At 43.1% G+C, this 23,881-nt stretch overlaps 5 protein-coding genes across 12 annotated transcripts in view; 1 reads left to right on the forward strand and 4 right to left on the reverse strand.

Moving 5' to 3' along the window:
• Window positions 1–1,258: 1,258 nt before the first annotated feature.
• Window positions 1,259–3,759, reverse strand: tmsb1 (thymosin beta 1). Its single transcript, XM_076739832.1, has 3 exons — window positions 3,612–3,759; window positions 2,576–2,687; window positions 1,259–1,725 (listed from the first exon to the last, which is right to left on the reverse strand). The coding sequence occupies exons 2-3, from the start codon at window positions 2,673–2,675 to the stop codon at window positions 1,682–1,684; spliced, it is 144 nt and encodes a 47-aa protein (XP_076595947.1). The 5' UTR covers window positions 2,676–2,687; window positions 3,612–3,759; the 3' UTR covers window positions 1,259–1,681.
• A 286-nt stretch (window positions 3,760–4,045) lies between these two features.
• LOC143325970 (solute carrier family 25 member 53-like) lies at window positions 4,046–6,815 on the reverse strand. Its single transcript, XM_076739395.1, has 2 exons — window positions 6,556–6,815; window positions 4,046–6,411 (listed from the first exon to the last, which is right to left on the reverse strand). The coding sequence occupies exon 2, from the start codon at window positions 6,391–6,393 to the stop codon at window positions 5,512–5,514; it is 882 nt and encodes a 293-aa protein (XP_076595510.1). The 5' UTR covers window positions 6,394–6,411; window positions 6,556–6,815; the 3' UTR covers window positions 4,046–5,511.
• Window positions 6,816–7,374: 559 nt separating this feature from the next.
• On the reverse strand, window positions 7,375–11,469 carry prps1b (phosphoribosyl pyrophosphate synthetase 1B). 2 transcript variants are annotated; one of them, XM_076739564.1, is made up of 7 exons: window positions 11,138–11,469; window positions 10,509–10,692; window positions 9,710–9,808; window positions 9,352–9,476; window positions 8,977–9,150; window positions 8,692–8,851; window positions 7,375–8,536 (listed from the first exon to the last, which is right to left on the reverse strand). In XM_076739564.1, the coding sequence occupies exons 1-7, from the start codon at window positions 11,257–11,259 to the stop codon at window positions 8,444–8,446; spliced, it is 957 nt and encodes a 318-aa protein (XP_076595679.1). In that variant the 5' UTR covers window positions 11,260–11,469; the 3' UTR covers window positions 7,375–8,443. The 2 variants fall into 2 exon arrangements, with proteins under 2 accessions (XP_076595679.1, XP_076595678.1); XM_076739563.1 differs by having other exon boundaries at window positions 10,503–10,692; window positions 11,138–11,449.
• A 31-nt stretch (window positions 11,470–11,500) lies between these two features.
• Window positions 11,501–23,881, forward strand: part of LOC143325735 (uncharacterized) — a 155,775-nt gene continuing 143,394 nt past the window's right edge. Inside the window, exons 1-2 of the mRNA XM_076739028.1 lie at window positions 11,501–11,629; window positions 12,043–12,148. The gene's annotated coding sequence lies outside the window, so the exon portion shown is untranslated. The remainder of the gene's footprint in view (window positions 11,630–12,042; window positions 12,149–23,881) is intronic.
• Window positions 12,865–23,881, reverse strand: part of frmpd3 (FERM and PDZ domain containing 3) — a 78,644-nt gene continuing 67,627 nt past the window's right edge. For 3 of the 7 annotated variants that reach the window (XM_076739021.1, XM_076739020.1, XM_076739024.1), the window contains 8 exons: window positions 23,111–23,230; window positions 22,633–22,769; window positions 21,979–22,105; window positions 21,459–21,548; window positions 21,053–21,232; window positions 20,659–20,827; window positions 19,070–19,954; window positions 12,865–18,317 (listed from right to left, as the gene is read on the reverse strand). In XM_076739021.1, the coding sequence (XP_076595136.1) occupies window positions 15,511–18,317; window positions 19,070–19,954; window positions 20,659–20,827; window positions 21,053–21,232; window positions 21,459–21,548; window positions 21,979–22,105; window positions 22,633–22,769; window positions 23,111–23,230 (4,515 nt within the window). In that variant the 3' untranslated portion in view covers window positions 12,865–15,510. Of the gene's footprint in view, window positions 18,318–19,069; window positions 19,955–20,658; window positions 20,828–21,052; window positions 21,233–21,458; window positions 21,549–21,978; window positions 22,106–22,632; window positions 22,847–23,110; window positions 23,231–23,881 lie in introns of those variants that run through there. The other 4 variants (XM_076739023.1, XM_076739022.1, XM_076739026.1 and 1 more) reach the window with 4 other exon arrangements.

Below are 23,881 nucleotides of genomic sequence, written 5' to 3' on the forward strand. Positions count from 1 at the left end.
CTGAAAGATCATTTGAAAAGAAAACAACATGTGCACCATCACTGGCTGTAGGTTCATGAAAGCTCTCACCCCCACGAAAAGTATTTAATTTTCACATGATCTCTGACAGGCTTCAACACAACACAAGGGAAATTCTAAATCAAAAAAAACTCTTCATGATTTTGGTAACTAAATTACAACCAAAGCCAATTAGATGCTATGAAGTACGTCTTTGCTCTCACTGACTTGCATGCTGCTGTGTGAGCATGTTCCAACAGGCTTGTTGTGGAAAAACACAGCCTGCATGATCTGAAGCAATCCACACAATGTCTGTGGGAAAAATCTAAGTCACTGATCCATGTGATACATTTCCTCAACATGTGCTTCCCAAAGCCTGTTCATACTGCAAGAGTACTCACAAGTAATGTGAATATTTCATACGTTATATGTATTTTAAAAACGCGCCTGTGAATAGAAACTAAATGAAAAACTAATTTTTTAATATTAACTATATTTCATTTTGGCAGCGTGGAATATGCGGCACCTGCAGCTGATCCACTCCTCTTTCTCCAGCAGGCTTAGACCTGTTGTAACTCTGGATGGAGGACGTTTTCACTGGGCGAGAAGAACTCAGTCAGCAGTTCAAAACTGAGGTCCAATATATGCAGCTCATGGGCAGCCAAGGCAAACTGAACATGCATGCTCACAAACATGGATCACAGTTTTGATTTTGACAAATGAAACTTGGACATGAAAGTAGGTATTAAGACCTTTTTCTTTGTTTTTGTACCTGCACTTAAGCAGGACAATTAGTGCACAACATATATGAATAGAATGACAATAAATTCTGCCTTCAATCTTGTGTCTTCTAGTATGGAAACGCTACTTCACAAATTATTTAATCTGTCTTTTTGCACGTTTTTCAGTTTTATGTTGCTGTGCAGTTTCCTAATTCCAGCATAAGGCTAAAATGATATATTAATGTGATTGTAGAGCTGCAAAAAACTGATCTAACTTTCCTGTCTATCCACTTTAGCAGCAATGTTACACCTGGCTTGAGGTCTTGGGAAGAAAAGCGAGGAAACATGCTGCAATAACTGAACTTGAAAGTGTACATGAGCTGTAAATGTAAGTATATTCATTCATTCATTGCCACTTGTGATTGACAATCACTTCCTCCAGCTTACATCAGAAACAATCTTGTTCAAACACACTTTAAATAAGAAGGTTTAGCTGCAAGACAGTTTGACAAAATACACACAAATGCAACTCAAGCAAATCATTTTTGATACATCCATTTTTATTAAAGCAAAAATATCATCTTATGATTTCTTTTTCCAGACATGACCTGAATGGCACCATTTGCAGGCATACATATGGTATCCTTAACAATGTGATATCATTGATGGACTTCCATTAATACATGTATTTCTGAGCTTCCTCCTTTTTGTATTTCAAAACCTTGACCCAGTCAAATTATTATCTTCAGCCCTTTCTAAACTAGAGAGCACACTAAAATGCATCCATTGCATGAAATTACAGACAGATCTTTCCCCGTAGCATCAGCCCAGACACCATTTCTTATCAAATGTGGTGGAACGGAAAACAGAGGCAGGGGTGGAGGTGATGGACAGGATTCCTAATTAGAGGAGGAGCAGGTAACAGGGCAGGACTGAAGGAGAGGAATCATGACAGGTGCATTTCAGTTAATTCCCTCTTTAATGGCTTTCTTCTCCTCTTCAATTTCTGTGGGAGAGCAGGAGAAACAGACAGACGGAGAGGTGAGCAAATGATATCAAACATCATCAATTTGAAGATGACACAGAGGACATTATATTGTTTTCACAGGCAGGGCCCCTTTAATGTGATGTCTAACTACGATGAAAACAAAAAAAGAATTACAATTTACTACAAAGATCATTCAGTTAAAATGAGCTTATGAAACCTTTGCTAAAAGTCAGTTAAACAGCAACATCTGTCCATCTGTACATATCAGCCACCATAAGCTGCTGGTCATACCAGACCAAGTACTGAACTGATCAAAGGTGTGTGTTTAAGTTACACAGTCTCACTTTAATGCTTGGAATTCAGCAAAAAAATGGACATTAAAAGCCACATTGTGCTAAACTCCCACGGTGACAAAGCCCGGCCCTCCTGAGAAAATTCAGGCTCATAAAAAGTCGACATGCAGCAGCAGCTCCGCCTGCTTCTGGTGCCTCCCCGCTGACATGCCAGTCAGAGCACACTGCAGCTTAAACTCTCCCCTTCCTGCTGCTGCATGTCACACCCCATCTGAGGAGAGTTCCCCCCCCACAGTGCCCGATAGCATGATGCTCCATTTGCTCCACACCACCTCCTCATACATCTTAGAGACAGAGATCTTATGATTAACAGATGGGGGTGGACAGGTTGGCATTAAGCTGAACGAGAAGGCGCTCTCAGGCAGTTGAGTGTGTGCCTGCAGTAATCAGGGGTGCAGTGTTTGCAGCTATCTTTCATACTGATACGCAGGGAGGAGTCGAAGAAGTCAGGAGCTGAAAAAAAGGTTAAACCTGGATCAGGATTTGTTGAAAGCACACTTCTCTTGAACACATACCCTCCTTTGTTGGAACATGGTTCTTCTCTGCTGTTTCAGTCTTCCTTAGTTTGCCCTTGTTAAACTGCTGCACCTCCTGGTTGACTGGGTTATCACTCATTTTGGCAGCTTTCTAATGGAGGAAAGAGGGAGAGGGAGAGAGAGAGAGATAGCAGGAAATGGTGTTTCAAAAAGCAGACAACCAACAGGGATGAGAAAATGTCAAAAGCATTCATGAGAAAGAAGGCGCACATTAACCTCTCATCACTCAAGATGTTGTCTGCAGGACATGCCCATACAGGTATACAAATGAAGCCCCGCCTCAATTATGTAAGCCAGTCACAAGAATCAACATGTAGCTGTTTTACCACCTACCAGCTCACAATGAACAAACGGCTCGAACCTGGAGTCATGTTACACTGTGCTGTTATTAACAGCACTGCTATTAGGAGGAAACATGCTGTATTTGTACACTGATTTTCATTTATGTGTGGTCATAAAGAGATTAGGAAAATATGAGATGCACACCAGGGTTAAAGTAGAGACCAGCAGGGAAGTGAGAGCAGAACATGAAGCGCTTCAGTTTTGCTTCTGTGAGGGGGAGAAAAAGTTTGACGAAGACGTAACAGTTTAGGAGAAGACAGAAGACTAAAGCAAGAGAGACACGTTTTCTGCACAGTTTCTGCTTGAAACAGTGAAGTGATAGAGACATTCAAGGTGGAGCTTGGTGGGCTGTAACATTATCAGGCCGCGCACGCCTGCAGACTGGACGTTTCAGTGAAGATGTGACAGGTGAACATACAAGTTCACCGTCAAATTCTGATGAAGCTACACTGAAACAGCGTGTGTGCAGAGGAATGCAGCGCTGCAGGGTACCTGCGCACCACGCACTGTGACGGAAAGGCTGCGTGGCCTACAGCGGAAATTTTTGTCTTTAAGGCTGTGATACATAGAAATTATTTCTTAACATTAATTCTGTTCGCATTACACTGCAACTATTAAATGTCTTTTTCAAGATCCACGAGCTAAATAAAGAGGCAAATCAGAATCGTTTTACCTGGAGCAGGGGCGCGCAGTGTCACTGTCCTTCACAGGTAAGATGTGTCTGCGTAATCTGTGCAAAGCCAATGGTTTAAATAGAGTCCACACGCCCTTCTGCACGCAAACATGGACACCGAGGCTCCGGCTCTCATTGGCTGCCGGAGCTCAGAGGAAGACTTTTAATTGGACGTGCTTGATGCCTGACTTCCCTGAATTATTACGGGCTACATTTTGAAACGTCTTTTGAAACATTGCTGTCCGTTCATGTTGAGATCATCTGAATCATTTTCCCCTCCCCGTACCTGCGAGGATGAACGTAGCCTGCAGCCGCTGTGCAGCTCATCAGCGCACCGACATCCCATTATAGTTGGCGCGGATGAGTCCCTTTTTTACTTTTGACAACAGCGCCATCTGGTGGACTGGTGAGTAAAACACAGGAATCACCGAAATGCACGAAAGATATGATTCATTTATTAATGCACTTTGAGGAAAAGTGTCTTTTACGATATAGTTTTATAATACCATTAAAATGTTATTATGAGTTAATTTCACAGTATATGTGAGGTTACAGACATTTCTCCTTCACAGTCAAACAGATACAGTTTATTTAATTGGCTACATTGTGAATAACTTATTTATTCCATCCATTGGCTCACTGTGATCGCAGGTAGGCTGGAGCCTGTCACACACACGGTGAGAGGCAAGCTTCACCATGGATGGGTTTACAGTGTATTACAGTGCTACATAACAAATTCGTTTCTGATTACCGTAACCTGCATGTCTTTGGATATCTGTGCAGACATGGAGAGAACATGCAATCTCCATGCAGATTCTCGCTCAGGACCTTCATTTGTTCCAGTCCAGATATTCATATGTAATATCTCCATTATACACAAAATGAATTAATATACTGGCCAAAATCGAGGTAGCAGAGGCTGAGATATTCCGACCTTTGGTGCCCTCATATGGGTCAAGCCCTGAAAAGCATGCCTGAAACAGTTTTGCTAGACCCTGCCTGCCTAGTAAATAATCATCTCCATGCCCCAATTTGTAACACAGGCTTTATGTTATAAGCTCTAGTGTCCAGTCTGAGAAAACCCTGACTGGATCATCCGTTTAGAAAGTTGTTGACCATGTTACACAACTTCCCTTGTTCAAGTCCAGCAGGATGTTTTTTTTTTCCCCATTTGCTCCCCATTATTTCCTGTGATTTCTACTTTCTACTGCTAATGAAGGCAAAAATTAATCAATTACCTGAAAAAAGCAAAGACCCCTCCGAACATCATAAACCTATTTTCACAGGCTGAGTAAATGGAGTAAAATTGGTGAAGTTCCCTTTAAGACAATCAAAATACAAGGCACCTATGACACACGAGCACCATATTTATGTTTCTAGTGCACAAACTTTGGTACATAATATGAACCAGGGGATGGATTATGATCTTGTGGCTGCACTAGTGACTCCCATTAAGAGACTGTTGACACTTACGATGTTTTGACATGTCACAGCTGGAAAGGCACAGGTGTAAATAATGAAAAGAACAATGGCTGAAATCCATTTAGTTACATCAGTTTCAGTGTCCTAATATTGTGCATGCTGGATCACTGTCACACTGTCATGGTTAATCAGGGCGCTTCAATAGAATGGCGCCATCGTTACTGCTCTTTGTAACACCTGTGCTTTTCCTACAATGACAATTTGTCTGCTGCGAAAAAGGCTTAACGGTGAGGGCGTCCGCATGAAGCCGGAGGTGGGATTTGATGAAAGTGTACAAAAAGAGCAACATGGCTGTTTGGTCCCCAGGAAAACGTTGAGTGTTAGCAGTGGAAAGGAACACAATAAAATACAAAAAAATAAAATAAAAAAATTAAATCTATAGAAAATAATAAAACCAGCTATTTTTAACCATGTGTCCTCAGCCTGAAGATTTCTGCTGCCTGTCATAGATGGCAGTGGTGATGCCCCAAGTAATGCATGATCTCAAAATAACCAGAGAACCTCCTCGGTACAGCAGAGCCACGCTCCGCTGACGGGACTTCCACAGCATCCTCCAGCAAGTCATGACCCCTTTCACCTCCCCTCCCACCTGTGCCTGCATGTTTGCCACTAGTACTGACAGAGGGTACAGGGCTAGGCTAATTGCCATGGAGGTCAGCGTGCCTGAGATGAAGGAGGAGACCAGTGGAGAGAGCCCCTGTCCTGCCACGACAGCACACATGGGCCCCTTCAGGCCAAAGTACAGGGAGCTGCCAAGAGCGTTGCGGGCAGCAATGGGCAGGAAGGCTCTGTAGTAGCCTAAGGCCCAGCGCTGTGCCTTCAGCCTGATGAGAACACTCTTCAGGGTGGGCAGACGGCTGTCATTTTGCCCATTTTGCAACACGTTCTGGACACGCTCAAAGGGGGTCAGAACCACAGCTTCCACCATGCCTGCACCAAACCCAGCCAGAGCGGGCAGGGCAGTGGGGGAGATGACACTTTGGGATGACAGGGAGAGCTGGTGGAGGAGGGTGTCCTGGAGCCCAAAGAGCAGCGTGCCATTCAGTGTCCTCATCAATAATGGTGGGGCCACACCCCTGTACAGCTTCACAGGGCCCTCTCTGTAGAGCTGTCCCACTGCCTGATGAACCGCACTGTTGTGGATTTGTTGACGGAAAACAGTTTTGTAGACAGGGAAGACGATGAGAGTGGGGAGGGTGGACAGCAAGCTGGAGGTCCCGCCATGGAAATAGCTGTGAAAACGAACCATTGGGTCCTCAGGGGCCTCTTTATCGTGTTTATGGTCAGGGCTTCCTGCCATCCTTGAGCTGAGTAAAAACTGAATAAAAAATTATTTCAGTGTCAGGACTGTCAATATTGAGAATGAAACAGAAATATCACAGACATCAGAGGAGAGAAACCCACAAGAAATGACACTGTGATCAGGAACATTTAAGACAAATCAGACATGAAATGTACTTACTCAGCCAGCTGTCACCGAGCAGCAAAAACGGATAATGTAAAGCGCAAAATATACATTAAATTCCGCGCATTGTTGGAATTGAAGGCAGCACAAGGTTCTGTTTGCTTTCCAACGCTGCACGTGGAGAGGGCTAATTTCTGGTTATTCGTCGAGTTACGAAGGCGACACGCTTTCTACCCGAATACAAGACAAATAAACTGTCACACGCCGGCAGAAGATGTACAACAGCGCCTACATAACAGACGCACTGACATTAATCTACCGGTGCTCGTGATTGGCTCACCACTTCTATTGGTCAAGACGGTCTACGTCATGTGGTCGGTGATTGGTTATTTCGCCTATCAATCAAAGTCTTGTCTCCGGAGGAAGGGCGTGTTCGGTGCCTGAACGTGTTATGACGTTTTAAACAGGCCTAATACATCCATGGCTCAATGTGAAAATGTACTTGTTATTTTAGGAATACACCGATGTTATAGAGGTCTCAACACAGCTAGGGATTACATTCAGGTGTAGAAATACTGTTTTTATTTTTTAATGACCAAAACAGTGTGTAAAAATACTGGAACAAGCCTTCAAAATATAGACTAGATAAAAAATATTAGCAACATAGGAAATGGATGGATGGGCCTTATCAGGGACTGCAGATGGTAATTAACTTCTGGCTATATCTGGAGCAATAAATGGATTATCTCTGTCAAATACACACTAAAACAATAAAAACAAGCATTTTCTCCAAACTGCTCCTGCTTGGTGCAACTTTAAGGCTTCTAAAGCCCGCAGATATAGTGCATTCATGACAGAAACAACAAAAACAAGTGGAAGGTTTTGCACATTTTTAATTTTATTAGGAATGCATCCTCATAAGTGGTGCATTCACCCTACTGAAAAAGTAAAACACAAAGGTTTGGATTATGAACATTTATGATAGATCCTTCCTCCAGACATACAAAAAGACAAAAAAAAAACGAAAAACAAACAAAAATAGCAGGTGAACATTTCTGACGGAAGCTCCAGCCTGCAGAGACCCCAAACTCAAAACCCGACAGCTTCTCTATAGAAAGACCTTCAATGCAGAAACTCAAAGGTAACACCTGGACACTGGGCAAACCCCACTCAATGAGGGCGCCTCAAGAGTTGAAAGAAACATCCCAAAACATCTTCTACAGCCTGATTAGACAGGAGTAACTTCTTCATCCAGCTGGAAAATAAACACAGCTAAACAGGGGTGGGGTGGGGTGGGGTGGGGTGGGGTGGGGTGGGGTGGAGTGGGGAGGGGCTAGAGGAAAAAAAGTAATTTCATTTCAGACTGTTGAGGCACTCTTGGTTGAGTGGAGCTTCAGTAGCACTGTAAACTAGTTCAATACACATTCACTTCATTTACTACCTTTCAAACAGCAGAGGATACAAGAGCAACATGAAAAACTGCACTCGTTCATTGTAACAAAAGCACTGTAACAGCTTTAAATGGCAGATGCTTCTCCTGACCACTGCAACCTGCCAGGATTAGTTATATAAGCTCTCTGATGACAGCCTGAAACGACTACTGGAGAGGCGAAATAGTCAGGAGAAGCTCTGTATCTATATGATATGAAACTGGGGACAAACTTCACAGTGGATAAACACTTATTTACCCAAGAACAATAAATATGCTGGCCTATTGATAGCTTGCGATTGCTTTGGTGCCCCTGACACGAAGGGGACACTGCTCAAGAGGGAAGGGACTCAAGGGTCCGGGGGGAAATCAGCATTAGTAACAGACATGACAGTTCATTTTTTTTCCCCATGGTTAGTTTGCAGGACATCGTTGCTAATGGTAGTGTTTGGGTTGGGGAATTCCCTCTTCTCTTATTTGGTGTAACAGCACACAGGAGATGGCAGACACTATTTGTTACAAGGGGACGTGGCTGAACAGGTACGACACAGACTCTCCATTGTGAGTTCTACGGATGGCCTCTGCGAGGATCATGGAGATGTCGATAACCTGGAGGGAGAGAAGATGGGATGTTGTGAATGTGTTTGGACTGGATGACTCGTTTACTGACAGAAAATGAATGACTGTTATTTACTTTGGGCTCTGGGAACTGGAATGATCAGTTGCAACCTTACACAAAACCAAGGTAACGGCTGGATCCTGACCTGTATTTTGGGACAATGCTTCATCTTCTCCTCCTGAGGGATTGTATTGGTGACTACCACAGCTTCAAAGCAGGCATTGTTAATGCGTGAGATAGCTGGGCCAGAGAAGATGCCATGGGTTAGGATGGCATACACCTTGGTGGCACCAGCAGAAATTAGTCTAAAGGGAGAGAAACAGGGTCATGCGTTACATATCTCAGGACCAGGAACCACAGTAGCCCACTTGTCTGCGGCTGTAAAGTTCCAAATCCATTTCCCACAAAAAGGTAAATAAAGGGGGCTTACTTGTCAGCAGCATGGCATATTGTACCACATGTGTCGGCCATGTCGTCAACTAGAATGGCAACGCGATCTGTCACATCTCCGACAAGAACCATGCGGTCCACCTCATTTGCTTTTTTCCTCTCCTTGTGGATAAGAGCAAAGTCCACATTCAATCTGTCTGCTATTGAGGTGACCCTGCAAAGCAGAACGCCCACGAGTTAGAGCCACTGTGCACGCCAAAGTGTAGAAAACTGCAAATGCACAGCTCAAATTAGAGCCTTGTCAGAGATAAGCAAAGCCAACAAAAGTTTAATCGAAAGTAAATTCCAGAGGAGATAGTGTGAGGGTAAGCTATGCTCAAGGGCAGAACACCTATGGCAAGCCGCTCTGGCATACCTCTTGGCTCCCCCTGCGTCAGGTGAGACGATGGTGCAGTTTTTCCATTCAGGAATGTTCTCTTTGATCCATTTCAGCACAGCTGGCTCTGCATACAAGTTATCAACAGGAATATCAAAGAATCCCTGGAACAAGATAACAGAGGTATATGGGCTGGGGTCACAGGAGCAGAACATGTACTACCTGCTGGAAAGACCATTAGAAAGCTCATATGTCTCTTTGTTCTTCATTGAGATCTATGTAAAACGTAAGGCTATGGGAGTCAGGTGTCAAACAAAAAGATTACACCAAGGACAGATTAATGGCAGGACAGTGAATAAGATGTACTTCTGTTTATGCCTGCTTTTGTGTTGCTCACCTGTATCTGTGAGGCATGCAAGTCCATGGTGATGATATGGTCAGCACCCGACACTGACAACATGTTGGCCACCAACTTGGCAGAGATAGGGGCGCGGCTCTGCAATGAAAACAGATCACTTCAGTCACATGGAATCAGTGAAATGGCAAGTGTGGCTTACTTCTAAAAATAACACTTGACAGAGAGCTTAGACATTTTGTAAAATTACACCGGACAAATATAACAATCTGTTAGACTAAAGATCTCAATAGTGGTAATATAAAAATATTTTCAGGTTGACAATTGATACTTTCATTATTTACTCTGTACTAAGATGGATGCTATGCAAAAATAACCAGTATGTAAATATGATGGCTAAGCACATAGACGCAGCATTCAGTTTTTTACTCAGCTGGAAGACTCAGATAATGAGTATGTTTGGCCCAACTGCAACATTGTTCAAAACATGAAAAAAAATCCAGCACTTACTGCTACATAACCAACTTATCATGACACATCCTGGACATCTACTCCTGCATCACAGTAGTCAAATGTGCAAAACAAACCATTCATGCAATATGCTCAAAATGCTGGAATGAGAATAAGCAGCAGGCAAACAGCTGCACAAGAAGGACTGAGGAGGAAACTGCATTTGACTCAGCAAAGCATACAGAATGAGGGAGAGGAAAACAAACTGAAAAAGAAAGCAAATATGCTCTGTGGAGTGTTTGTTGATGGACATGGCTGCAAGCTTCTTGTCATGATGTTGGATGGCAAATGGCATGACAGAAGTAATTAGACAGATATCCCTCACCCCCACCTTGTCCTTCTTGTCTTGCCGGGCGTACGGGAAGCAGGGGATGACAGCTGTGACCCTGGACGCAGAGGCGATCTTGCAGGCGTTGATCATGATCAACAGCTCCATCAAATTGTCATTGATCTCGCCACAGCCACTCTGCACGATGTAGACATCTTCCCCACGTACGCTCTCCCCTATCTCCACGCTGTCAAAAGAGGGAGGCGACAAGACAAACAACATTTAGTGCCACTGAGTTAACACAGCATGGCAAGGCGGGAGACAAATGAGACTGGGTAAACAATTGCTTGTGTCTACGTGCGATGTGATCGCAACAATGGTTAAAGTGGTGGATGAAAGGGCAGCACGCCGAGTCAGAAAATGATTTAGGATACGACATTATAATTTCATGTTATTGAGGCAGCTAACGTGGCTTTGCTGCGCGGGTGTTACCAGCAAGGTTGGCTAGTTAGTTAGCATGAGTTCTCAGCCATACGCGGACTACAAGTTCCTAACAACACTGCGCGGCAATCTCGCCGTGACACCACGTTTCTGGTCAAATTCATGTCGCCAGGCTACAACGTTTGCACACATAACAGCCACACGTCTTGTTATCAGCGTCTTTAAAGCAGCCACAGCAGCTAAGCACTCACCATGTTTCTTGGTTGCTAAATTTCTTCGTAACAACCTTCCCCAGCTCGAGACCCAGGCGGTCTGCTATCTTCTGAGACAGGTCCGGATGTGAGCTACCGCTGAATATTTTGATATTCGGCATTTTGTTGCGATCCAGGGTGTCGTTCAGTCCGAGCGGGCAGCGGCAGCGAGCAGCTGTCGAGTCAGAGGAAGCGAAGAGGCCAATACAACAAGTGAAGATTGATCAACAGTTGATGAGCTACTCTTACCGAGCTAAAGTGTGCTCCCTACCTATCCACCATTATGTCCCACACATCACGCGTGCGGCTCTCCCTCCCGGGGCCGCGCGCACGCTTTCACTGACGTTCTGCCGTGATTACGTCATTCCGGGCAGAGGTGCCAAGAGACAACAGAGGCACGTGAGGGAGCGAGGTGCAGCCATGTAAACTCTCCACACCTGTGGCCTCACACACAGGCTCCTCATGCAAATTAACAGCGCACATGAGCGCAAAGTAAGTTGGTATGTAGTTGTACAGATAAATCGAGGTTTTACTGCCTCTCGTCGTGGGATTTTACGTTTCATTGCGTCAATGAACAAGCTATTTAATAAATTATTTCATAAAAACCATGGATACTGGCGTTAAGGGACCTTAATGTGTGTTTTCCAAACCGCAATATTGATTGTGGATTCTTTGGAAATGTGGGCTCCTGGACTATTTACCACATTTCCTGTCTCGTGAAGGGCGCTGCAGTGCATTTGCAGGCCAACACACTGTCCATATTGGCTTTAGGAAGGTTTTTGGTGTTGGATATGGTTTATGCAAAATTATATTTAGCCTGTCCATACACTAGATTCAGAGGTAACAAAACTGCACATTCCCCTTGTGTTGTCATGAAAGCTAAATCTAATTTTCTCTTTTTCTAGAGATGTTTGGCATGTGCCTGGCACACCCCTCAGGACCCCAGAGACAACATGTCAACATGGACCGTAATGACAAATGTGCTTCACCAAAATGCAATCTGTAAAAGAGGTAAGTTTAAGCCTTTTTCACAGCAGACATTTTGACTTGTCATTGTTTGAAAAACACAGTCAATAACAACGACTCTGTCCTATTCAAGTGACCCAGTAAACTATGACCATGAGACTGAGAACCAAGCATGCACAATACAAGGACCCTGAAGCTAAATGGAATCCAGCCATCAATCATTTTGTTATTTACACATGTGCTTTTCCCGCTGTGACGTGTCAAAGTGTCAACTGTGAAAAAATAACTAAGACAACAGCATATTCCTGTATGTTTAGGTTTGACTGGTGTGTAAAATTACGTGTGTCACAGATCTCTAACAACCACAGGCAGTTGTGTTTTAACTGTATTTTTCTTGTACGTTTTGCAAATGCACATAACCTTATTGCATTGTTTTTGGCAAAGAGGCTCTGCTGGCTGGTGGTTGGCTCAGCTTTGATGTGCTCTTGAAATGCTAACTGTAATACAAATAACACAGAAAAACCCACTGTAAGGAAACTTATCTTAAATGTCAACAGCACAAAGCCATTTAGTGTTGTGTCAAGTCAGTGAGGTTTGCACTGTTGAGTCAACAGCAGAGGCAAATAAATGAAGCAACCGCAGCAGTAAGAACCTGCCGGCAGCAGCAGGAGAGACATTTCCTGATAAGTTATCATGACGTCACTCTAATGGACACCCTGTCTAGTTTACTGCATGCAATGTCATTTCCAAATTCTCTGAAAGAGTTTATACAATATACTTTATTGCTCTTAAAACATGAGATAACTTTGTACACAGACAGAAGACCACAGTGACGACAAGATCATTGACAGTAAATAAAGACAGGAATGAATAGGTGCACATAAAGAAACAATGGATTAAGCCATGGCAGGCTCATCGTGTGAATGAAACACAGACAAATCCACACAGTTTAGCAAAGCAACTGAACAATGACAACCACACAAAATGTTTATCATAATGTTAAAATGTTCAAGTGCTGATGAGAGAACATTGTCTGATATTTTTGTTTAGAAAAATAAACATGTCCCATGCTTTATACTCGTAATATACTCATTAAAATATATGTTTTGCTATTAGTCTCTATGTTACATTACTACTAGAAATAATTACCTTACAGACATGTTTTATCTTTTCCTTTTAACAAAATAGTGAAGAGTTTGGATAAATCTTAATGTTACAAGTAATGTTTTAAAAGTGTTTCTTATTCTCTCAAACATTTTATCATACTATTTACATTTACAGTTTAGAATAATACATTTCCATACTGAATATCATTTGCAAACCATTAGCATACTGCCACCATGGCCTTTCATTTTTGCCTGGTTTTCCACTTTAGAACTTGAAAATTATCTGTACAAACAGTATTATCACCTTCAATGGTCAAAGTATCTGCCCCTGAAAGTAGAATAGGTAAGGGAAAACATGCAGTACAGTGAAAGAGAAAACACTGCACATGGTTATGGAAAATGCCACAGTAACAGCAAAGGACAAACTGTTAAAAGGGAGCGTTTGCGAACACTACAAAAGTGTTCTGAAACCAAAGAAATAAGTGCAACAAATCTGATTTCCTGCTTCCTTTTTCATATTGAAGGTCAATATGACAAAGACATATAAAACATGTAAATGAAATTAGCCAAAAGAGGTATGTGGCTCAAATATACAGCAGTATTAAAACATAATGTGGCGATAAAGTATTTATTGCTTTTTTAATTGATTTATAATGTTTATCAAGTATTGAACATTTGCAAGTTTGTTTTACACTACAGCATGTCCACTGTATTACATTCAGTATCCTAACAGTTAAGTACCTTGACTCAGGGTGGAAACAGTATTTCAGTGTCAGGTTCAGTGGAATATCACGTTGTATCCCAAAGAACTGATCAACGCAAGAAACTGCAATGTCGCATTTCTTGTCTTTAGTCTTGTGGTGACCCAGTTGTTACTATTAATCTGGTTTCAAAGCACTTTCTTTTAACAGTATGTCCAGTATACATGTTAGGCCAGCACAACTATAAAGCCTCTGTGATTAATTTCCAAGAATAACAAGAGGATGAGACACAAAGAAGATTTCAGACAGGAAACAGATGTGTTAGTTTTATTAAAATACATAGAAAACTACTTTGTGTGTTTCTTATATATTTGCTAGATTGCACAATGTATAACAGCACATAGAAAGCAAATTTGTTTATACTGTATCTGAAAACCTGAATAAAAACAAAGGATCCTTTGAAACGGGTAAGCTTTAGCTTTGAGGGGATGGATTATGTAAAACTGGTGGTGTGGACTCAAGTGAGTTTTTCAGCAGCAGAGTGAATAAAAAACACTTAATCAAACATTAAAAGATACATTTCAACTTCAGAGCTAATTTCAGAGGTTGTGCAAAATTCTAGTGATAAGCGAACCCACTTGCAAGTAGATGGCTATATTTAAAACTATGATTCACGACAAGTGAGATGCAAGTGAGCCATGGATCAGTGATGGTGTAAAATACACTCTGTGCGTTATTAAGTACAGTGTGGGTATTCCTTCTCTACAGCCGAGTGAGGTAACGACACTCATTACTGTATAGTGGATAAGACGATGACTTGAGTCTCTGCTACATTGTCTGCCCTGAGCAGGTGCTTTTCATACCTGCGCTGTTATAGTGTGAGAATGGGCCTCTGCCAGTCAGTAACATTTAAAATGTCATCCCGGTCTTTCAGCGGTTTTCTTTTTCCAGCACTGTCACTTTCAATCTTGTATCAGTACGCCAGACATTGTCAACATAGCCAACAGAGATCTCCATTTTGCATCACAACAGTTAGAAGATTCAACAAACAAACACATCACCATCTAACCAACCAATGCTTTGGACGACGTGATTAACAGAAGTCGCTACTTGACGAGATCTCTGAAATATTTTTGTCCAGCTCATACATTTATTTCTGATGATTTAATATAATCTTTATAGTTCTCTTAACTCAATACACTTCAAATATATTCTTCACTTTTTTTCTTCACAAAACTTTATATTATTTGCTAAGTAGACACAACTCAAATATACATTACATATAAAATATTATATTATAATGACTTATGTATATTGTGAATAGTGATATGAGGTGATTAGCCCTGTATCACCCAGTCTGTTGAAGGGTTCTTATTCCATTGTGCATTAGTTTGGTGTATCTTTATATTTCAAAACAAGATCCACGAGGCTACCTCAGGGCCTGTAAACATGGGATGGAACAGCTGCATTGCAATTTTTACTGAAGATAATTCATTGCATGACTTGTAAAAAAATGTAAACAATAAACAAATAATGAATTTGGATAGAGTAGCCACCCACATTTTGGACTGTTTTGATTACATTCCTGCCAGATTTGTTCTTACTGGGCAGGCAGAGTTTTGATGGGTCGAGTGAGTGAGCTCATGTTATTGGTGTTGGTGGAAACTTGAGGACTCACTGTCTTTGTTGGCAAGCTGCTTGAGTGCCCCATTGATTCTTCTGCCGCGCGCAGAAGCAAAGTGTAGTTGATAGCTACTTCCTCAACTTTTCTCAACAGCTGCAGCCTTTGGGATTCTGAACGAACCCCTCTGACCAGTTTGATGAAGGTCTGAGTTAGTTCACACAACACTTGAAAGCTGGCTGTCACAACAGCGAGCATACGTGTTGGGCTTTTTTCAACACTTGCCACTCGCCGACAAGAAGCTCTGAATTCTTTGAAGCGCACCGCCAACTCCTGTTTGTACTCTGCAATCTGTGGGGGCTGGAGACGAGCCTCACCCTCAGCTTGTGGGCTGTTAGCACACTGACGCAGGATAGCTAGCAACTCGTTAGCATCCAACTGGGCATTTAGGAAACCATCAGGCAAGCTGAAACTTTTCCCCTGTAGAGCCTGTACACGTGCCAGGCTCCCCTCCAGTGTACTACAGGCTCTCAGGTCAATCTCCTGTGTCTGTGGCTCCTCTTCTTCCTCCTCCTCTTCTTCCCCACTGCAGTCCTCTGCATTAAGAACTTGGAGTGTTTTGCTTACTACAGGAAAGGTACGCGAGTCCAGCTCCATGCCTGGAAGGACCTGAAGAGGTATGGAATATGAGAGCTCATCCTTCTCACTACTTTCATCTGCTGCCTCACACTTCCTATAGCAGAAACAGAATGAGCAGCATTTATCTTTGTCATCACTGTCTTCACTGGGCAGGGTCAGGAGTACCTCGCCAGTCCCATCTTTACTTTCACGCAGTAGCTCTTCTCCCTGAATGAAAAACACACCCTTTTTCCCCTTTCCCTCTGCCTGGTGAGACTGAGTGTGGACAGGCTCAATTGGAGTGGGGAGCCTCAGTCCTGTGGCCCTCACTCTCTCCATCTCCTTCTCTAGACTTTTGGCTTTGGGCTTTACCTCAGCATACACAGGTGTGCTAGTGCTGTTATCCAGCTCTCCAATGCTGTAACGCCTCTGGAGCTTCTTATATTGTGGAGCTCCCATGCAATCTGTTTGAGAAGTACAGGTGGGCAAGCAGGAACCATGCTCTCCCCTTGGCTCTCTTGACTCAAGACTGGTAGATCGTATTCGTGTGGTTTTGATCTCTAAGGTCTGAGGTCTCCTTGTAGCACCTTGGGTGTGAGGGGCTTTGGAGACTGCTGGAGGCGTCTTCGAGATACTTCTGTCTCTGCCTCTGTGTTGTGTCTCTGTTGTGGAACCAACTGGTGTGTCAGGTAGTCTCATTCCCCTACACATTCGCTTACAGTCACAGCTGCGACGCTGCTCCCTGGAGATACCTGGTGCCTTTAGGACGGGGCTGGTGCGGAGCTGGCAGGCACAAGGAGTGCCTGAGGGCACAGGTGAGGATCCCTGGGGCAAAAATTCTCCCTGGGACGACTTGGGTTTCAGTAGCTCCTCTAAGAACTCGAGCTCATACTGGCGGACTTTCTGCAACTGAGCCCTTCGTTCGTCTGTCTCTCTTCGCATTCTTGCTGGGAACGTAGCTGAAAGAAGATTTCTAAAGCTCAAGAAAGGGGCACTTCGCTGGGACTTCCCCTTACCACTGCCTTGCTTTGTTGAATCTCTGGCTGGAAGGGTGGAGACCTTATCTACAGAGTGGCTAGGTGTTGGATCATCTAAAATAGGTAAGGATTTTATGGAGCATTTCTGTGGCTCAAGGTGGGATTTTCCCTGGGCACTCTCAGCCTTGCTTTCAGCTTCTTTTCTCTCAGCTTTTACAGGCAAACGAGGGGAATACTTGGTTTGTATTTGAGGGCTTGGTTTTGCCAAACTAGGATCTGCTCCTACTCTGACTGCATTGTCTTTGTTGTTGGCCAGTTGGAGGCCTTTGGCCCGAAGACGCTCATCATCTGTGGGGGAAGAGGACTGAAACACCACTACCTTCTGAACTTGTGGGTCTTTTAGTCTTAGTTGAGGCCCAGGCTCCTGTTGCACGGGACATGTACAGAAAAGGTCATCAACTGGCAGAAGTTCTGTAGAGCTTGAAGGCTTCATGGTCTCACTAGAGGCAGTCTTGGCATCTTGGCACATATTAGTGGGAGAAATCTTGGCAGAGGCAGTTCTTTCCACAGGCAGGAGGATAGGTAAGGCTTTGTTGCTAGGATCTGTATTAAGAGGTGCTATTGTCTTCCCCTTTATACCATCAGTGAGATTTTGGCTCAGTGTCTCCCCAGAAGAATTTGATAACTTCTGATCCTTACTGACTTGAGCTGTCATTGCAGCGTCAGACACTTTAAGTTCTTCAGGTGACTTAGAAGGGGGATCAGGGGTGTTTGCTTTGGTGGACTCAGAGTTTGCTTTCATTTCTGCTTTCTGTTCAGTCTGAGTAGTGTCTTGATTTCCCCCCTGCTCTGTCACAACACTGAGCACTGCAGAGTCTTGACTGGGACTTACTTTAAAGGGAACAGTCTTGCTGAGGATTACTTGCTTGGGTGGACAGCCGGCACGAATCTGACCCACAGAGAAGGCCCCAGTCCCTATAGTCTTTGCAGTGCAGCCAGGGATAGCCAGGGGAAAGTCTCGGCGGCAGAGGATACGTTCCTTGTTGATATGGTGAGCCAGCAGGTAGGCCTGGTTCTGGTTCTGCTTCATAGCCGACACCATCTCAGAGACATCTGTTAATTCAGAAGAGTTGGTCTCATGGCCCGAGTCCAATGATGACTCAGGTGTAATGGCAGCTAAGACAATCAGCCCTGAGGAGTAGAACACATCACACTGTTATGATAATTAAGAAACAACAAATATTAATAAGATAGACATATAAAAATGTCATATTTATGCTATGAAAGCAGGCATTTGCAGTTAATAGTTAAAAGTTTCATAGTCAGATTTAGAACCCCTTTCCAGCCTGCAAACTATTTAGCAGTGGGTTTATCTCACCCTACCTAAAAAATCTACAGCCTTTGCATGCAAAGGTGTGTGCTTGTGAAATGTGCAAATAGCAAATTTCCAACCCTGTGTTCATGAAATCTAAAATATTTTTGGCCAATTTTTCATTTAAAAAAGTTTCTTTTTAATAACAAACTTTTTTAAAAAAATGTTTTTAAACACAACATTGTGTAATAATCAGCTGTTGTTGTTGCTTCTTCATTTACGTATGTAAAACCATGGTCCATAATATTTTCAGCTTGACTTTAATATTATTGTAGTTAGGGTTATCGGTCAATTTGTTCAGCATCCTGTAGGCGTCCTGTAGTTCTGAACCCTCTATCTTAATTACTTGTTTTTGCCATCATTGTACATGCATTACTATGATAAAATTAAGAGTTTACAAGATTTTCTTGCAATTTCACAAGGAGAGTTTGGTTAGACTTTAGTAATATTAAAAAGACCAAATACTGCATATATGCTGTGTAATATTGATTGATGCAAAAGTAGCATTTAATTGAATCAGCATTATTATTAATTCTTTGTGTGAGATGTGGGCGTGACTGAGGCTGTTGACCTGCAGTCTGTGTTGGCTGTTGAGCGTGATGGGGATAGTCTTCGGAGGCTGCCAAAGCCTCTAGTGCCTGTAAGGTTGACACCAGAGCATCATCAAGCTCCTGGGCATGATCTCGGACTGTTCTTGTTGCAACATTATCAATCAGTGTGACAGGCACGTCTTCCTTGGCTTGGGCCAGCTTCCCAGAGGCAACCCCTGGGCTGGCACTGGTTCGTGCCTTCCTCCCTCTCTTTGTGTCATCCTCATCTGAACTGTTGTCCCTGAAGCCAGGCGGCGGGGCAGCGATAGCAGGTGGTGGTGGTTGCAGCTTCTCTCCTCCACCCTCTGCCTCGTCTTCTTCTTCATTCCCTGGGGGTGGTAGGGCCATTAGGTCAACAGCGCCTCCATCTCGGGAGGCACAAGCACTGGAGCAGTGTTTTCCAGAGCTCCCACTACTGTTTGCTGCTGTTGTAAGACCCTCTGCTCTGTGCCTCGCTTTGCAGGAGTCACAGAAGTATCGTGAGGTTTTCTGGGATTGACCCATTGTTTGGGCTCTGATTCTGAATCCTGTATTCTCCGCTACTGGGCTCTCTAAAACCCCAGCTATTTCCTCTGTACTTTGTTGGGTGGGGTCTGACTTGGTGCGTGGGCGCCCAGGGGGCTCCTGGGAAATAAAGTTCTCATTGATGTCGAGCTCAGCTTCAGTACGTGCTTGGAGCTCTTGAAATTGTTGTTGTTCCCGAAGGTGAACATGACAGAGGCCTAGATGCTGAGGCTCTGCTGGAACTAGGGCCCTTGCAGACCCTGACTCCCTGTGTGAGCTTTCCCTCTCGTCCCCTCGTCGCCCTCCACTTGGCAAGCCGGTTGCCCCAGAACGTGGGTGGGCATGGTGGGAGCTTCTGTAATCTGAGGATAAGAATTGTCAGAGCATTGGAGAGTTTGAGGTGTTAAGATCTAGTGGGGATAGAGATGATCCTGATGGGAAAGCAGAGGTGACAGCTGGTGGTCACATGGGGATTATTTGTTATTTCAGAGATGGATGTTGAAAGTTGAAGTTTGTTTGAGGTTGGAGGGTTAGATTCTGGTGGAATGTGATGGTATGATGATCCTTATTTTATGTGGCCTACAGGTTGAGTCAGCAGATGGCAGAGGATCTGTTCATGTTTGAACAGTAGATGTTTATGGTTACAGCAAATAGTCAAATTCGCTGTAAAACTCCACCATGTTATTTTAAGAAACATGGAATATTTCTTCAATGAGTCGAGATTGAGATGAGAGGAGAGACAGCAGAGGGCGCCATGGGATGGTAGTTCCAGGATGACCTGGTTACTACAGGTAATGATTTCAGCCAATGAAGAAGCGGCTCAATGTCCATGTAGACTGAACATACAATGAATATTGCCAAATATTGCCTGACATGCAGTGTGTTTATTATGATGCTGAAAGAAAGATTCTTTCACTTACACAACACTAAATATGTGATATGAATCTTTCATTTTAAGCTTTTAAGTAAAGAGAGCTGCTTTGTGTAATTTTTTTTACGCTTGATGTATTTTGCAGAGCTTTTGTTAAAAGTTAACCCCTACAAGTCAAGAAGACTTCTAACATACCTGCTTTGGTCAGCTGAGACTGACCAGCGGTCCGGAAATAGATGGTCCGTTTAGGGTCTACAAACAGCTTGTAGTAGCCAGAGATGAGGCATGCAAAGTTACTGGCATCAGGCCATTCCATGAGGAGGACCAGGGGCTGCAGAGGGTGGTAGGGAGGGGAATTAGGAGACTATTTAGGGCACAGGCAATAAGCATTGCCTGCTCGTTTTGTAATGACCTGATGAAATAAAATTTATGAAACTGTTGAGCAGTTTTGTACTCAATAATTTAATCAAACACAAACTTAAAATGAGAACTACCTCTCTAAAGAGATGGCATGCAAAATACTTTCTCTACTGCTAATTTGCGCCATGTTATTATCTAATGTAATTGTTTTGAGATTGTGTTGTAATACCTTGGCCTCATGGATTGTCATCTCCACACGAGCCACTCCTTGGCTCTCTCTGTAGAGCTGGATCTTTGCAACCCTACTGAACTCAGCCAGAACTGTTGTGAGGTTGTTTTTCAGGTCAATCACATGACTAATGCCATGCCGAGGACCCACCAGTAGTGTTGTAGCTGATTGTTTCTCATCCTGTAGAAGAACACAGGAGGGTTTATGATATAGGAATGTCACATTATTCCTTTCCATACCCACTGTTTCGACAATTTCTTGAAAATGTTAAATCAGTGCATTGAAAAGCAAGCTCCCTGTGCAACTATATGCACAGCTACAAAGACACATAAGGAAAATGAATGGAGCAACGAACTAAAAGAGATACACATTTATGTCTGCAGGCAAAGATTGAAAAATGTATTACCAGTCCAACAGTGTGAAACAGTATTCCACCAAAAGGTGGGAGGTCATTGAGCACACGCATGTACTGCAGCTTTCCTTGCAGAGGAGGAACCTGTTAACAGAATGATAAACGAGAAACGCTCATCTCTGAAAGAGGAATTCTCCTCTAGCACTTTATCCTCATGGGGGCACTGTTGAACCACAGATGTTGAGCCTAAAGTCTTATGCAACAGTTACATCGATAGCAATGAAGGGCTCGTCCTAAGATAAAGGACTAGTTATCAAGCAGACATAACCATAGAATACAATTAATTAAAATCTCCTCTAAAGAAGCAGCAGAGTGATGAGATTTAAATGTAAATAGTAATAAGAGCATGGCACTTTGGCAAGAGGTCTGCTTGTATTTGCAGTGCTTATGAATGTGTTTCATAGCAGTACAACCAGAGGCAGTAAAATCATCCACAAAGAATATTCTAGATAGTTCATTAATGGCAATGGTTGCAAGTGAATATTAGCATCAAAATGTTTGATATGGGGAAAACCTTGTTGCCCGATGGTGGCGGATGCTGGTAGGTCTTCAGCAACTGAGACAGGCTTTTACACACATTCTTCTCCTTGACTGTTGGGAGCAGAGTGAGGGGAAGGAAAGGCTCTAGTCCCCACTCTTTTCTGTGATCAAGAACAAAGGGAAAGATGGCAGAAGAAAACACATAAGAGAAAAACAACAGTGGAGTAGTTAATCAGAGTCTAGGGAAAGGAGTTTTCTCATCCCACGGGAAGACAAGGTGAGCCTAGCTTGTGTCCCTGACTCCTGTCTTGACATGGCCACCCTAAGTCTATTACAAGTGCAGAAGGGCTGTTCTGCTTCTGTGGTTGTGATGGCAGAAGCTAATTACTTGCTACGTTGAGGTTTTGAAGAATAAATGAGCAAATTGAGGGAGAGATGTAATTTCACAAAGCAATGGATTTCTTTGTCTCATAACAACCTAGGGAAAATGATCCTTGAGTAATTTGAGTTTTTAATACAGTTGGGATTAATTATTAATCATTTAGACATTACTGAATGAACAAACTTCCCCGTGGGACTCACTGGTAAGCTACACAGAATTGTCAATGAGGTAAAAGATGCAATACATCAATTTTGTCTGTAATTTTTCACAAGTTCATTTGAAAGCTAATTTAGTTTATAGACTCACTCGACATGCTTGAGAGAGATCTTCTGATTGGGCCGTGCAGAGGACACAGTGATGTAGATATGGAGAGCAGCCAATCGTAACGTGACGTCAGATTTCCAGTCCATGCCGAACCGCTCCTTGATGACGTCATTGCGACTCTGTTAGGAGACGATGAAATGTTTTGGGTACAGCTAGACAGCTTCCAGATTCATTGACTTAGATATCTGCAGTTAATGTAAAAGCATTTTTGGAGAGCTTGCAATAAGGTCATTGTGTCTAAAGCCTGATTCTGGCGTATGCTTCCTTCCTAACTCAAAAATCAGTCACAGAAGGTAAACATAATCTATTCAAAACAGTAAATGAAACTAGCTGCCTATAGGAACTTCTAATCGTTGGCTCCCCCTCTAAGCACCCCTGGCTCTTTGAGGAGACAGCTCTCCAACGGTGTCATGAGATTGAATGACATCCTTTTAAATCCAACTTGAATCCAGCACTTCACCTGTATATAGAGGTACTCAAATGCGGCAGGGTCCCTTCTCAGCAGGTCTGCAGGGTCCTTGGGGAAGAAGCAGATGCGGAACAGACACTTCATCCCTTGGAAATATGTTCTATGCACCACCTGAGGGAACACGACAGTATCAGCTATAACCAACTACATCTTTGGCATTATTCACACATTTCTTCCATCTTTCCTTAGGTGAACAGAGTAGTCTGCTAGTGCATTCTGGATGCAGCACCATGTGTGTTCACAGTGCTATGATGCGTGTGTATGGATTTAGTTTTGTCCAAGTGACCACAAGCCAACAACCTACAGTCCAATGTATGAATACAGAATAAGACAGTGCCAAAACTGATGAAACTGCTGTGATTTGCATCCAAAAATCAAAGTTTTAGTGGCCCGGATCATCTGACTCCTTGTGGAAACTATTTTAATTTGAACTTCAGGGAGTGGTTTTGATTGGATGCCCATAGTATCAGAGCTCTCGGCTTGCCTTCCAGTTTTACTGACAATATGACTGCCAGTTTATCTGACCAGTAACACCACACAGAATCCCTACTCCTGGAACATTTGTCAAACCAAACGCAAGCCAAACCAAAGGCAACAAATACTGAAACTGTGAGTTTGAATGTAAGTCACTTCTTTTCCATTCTCATTTCAACACTTTGTCTTACGCTGTGTTGACAATGGCTTGGGGTTGCTGTTATTGCTTTAATACTGCTAATCCTGCAAACATACCGTATCAACTGAACAACTCATTTAGCCAGTTTA

This window comes from Chaetodon auriga, chromosome 9 (assembly GCF_051107435.1).
Source record: "Chaetodon auriga isolate fChaAug3 chromosome 9, fChaAug3.hap1, whole genome shotgun sequence".
Lineage (NCBI taxonomy): Eukaryota > Metazoa > Chordata > Actinopteri > Chaetodontiformes > Chaetodontidae > Chaetodon > Chaetodon auriga.

Excerpts from the sequence above, each read along its gene's own strand:
- tmsb1 (XM_076739832.1), bottom strand. The coding sequence starts at position 2,675 with ATGAGTGATAACCCAGTCAACCAGGAGGTGCAGCAGTTTAACAAGGGC. Across the intron at positions 1,726-2,575 it reads CCATGTTCCAACAAAGGAGG|AAATTGAAGAGGAGAAGAAA; the intron begins GTATGTGTTCAA and ends GCTCTCCCACAG.
- LOC143325970 (XM_076739395.1), bottom strand. The coding sequence starts at position 6,393 with ATGGCAGGAAGCCCTGACCATAAACACGATAAAGAGGCCCCTGAGGAC.
- prps1b (XM_076739563.1), bottom strand. The coding sequence starts at position 11,259 with ATGCCGAATATCAAAATATTCAGCGGTAGCTCACATCCGGACCTGTCT. Across the intron at positions 10,693-11,137 it reads TTTAGCAACCAAGAAACATG|CGTGGAGATAGGGGAGAGCG; the intron begins GTGAGTGCTTAG and ends CTCTTTTGACAG. Across the intron at positions 8,852-8,976 it reads ATATGCCATGCTGCTGACAA|ACTAATTTCTGCTGGTGCCA; the intron begins GTAAGCCCCCTT and ends CTCTCCCTTTAG.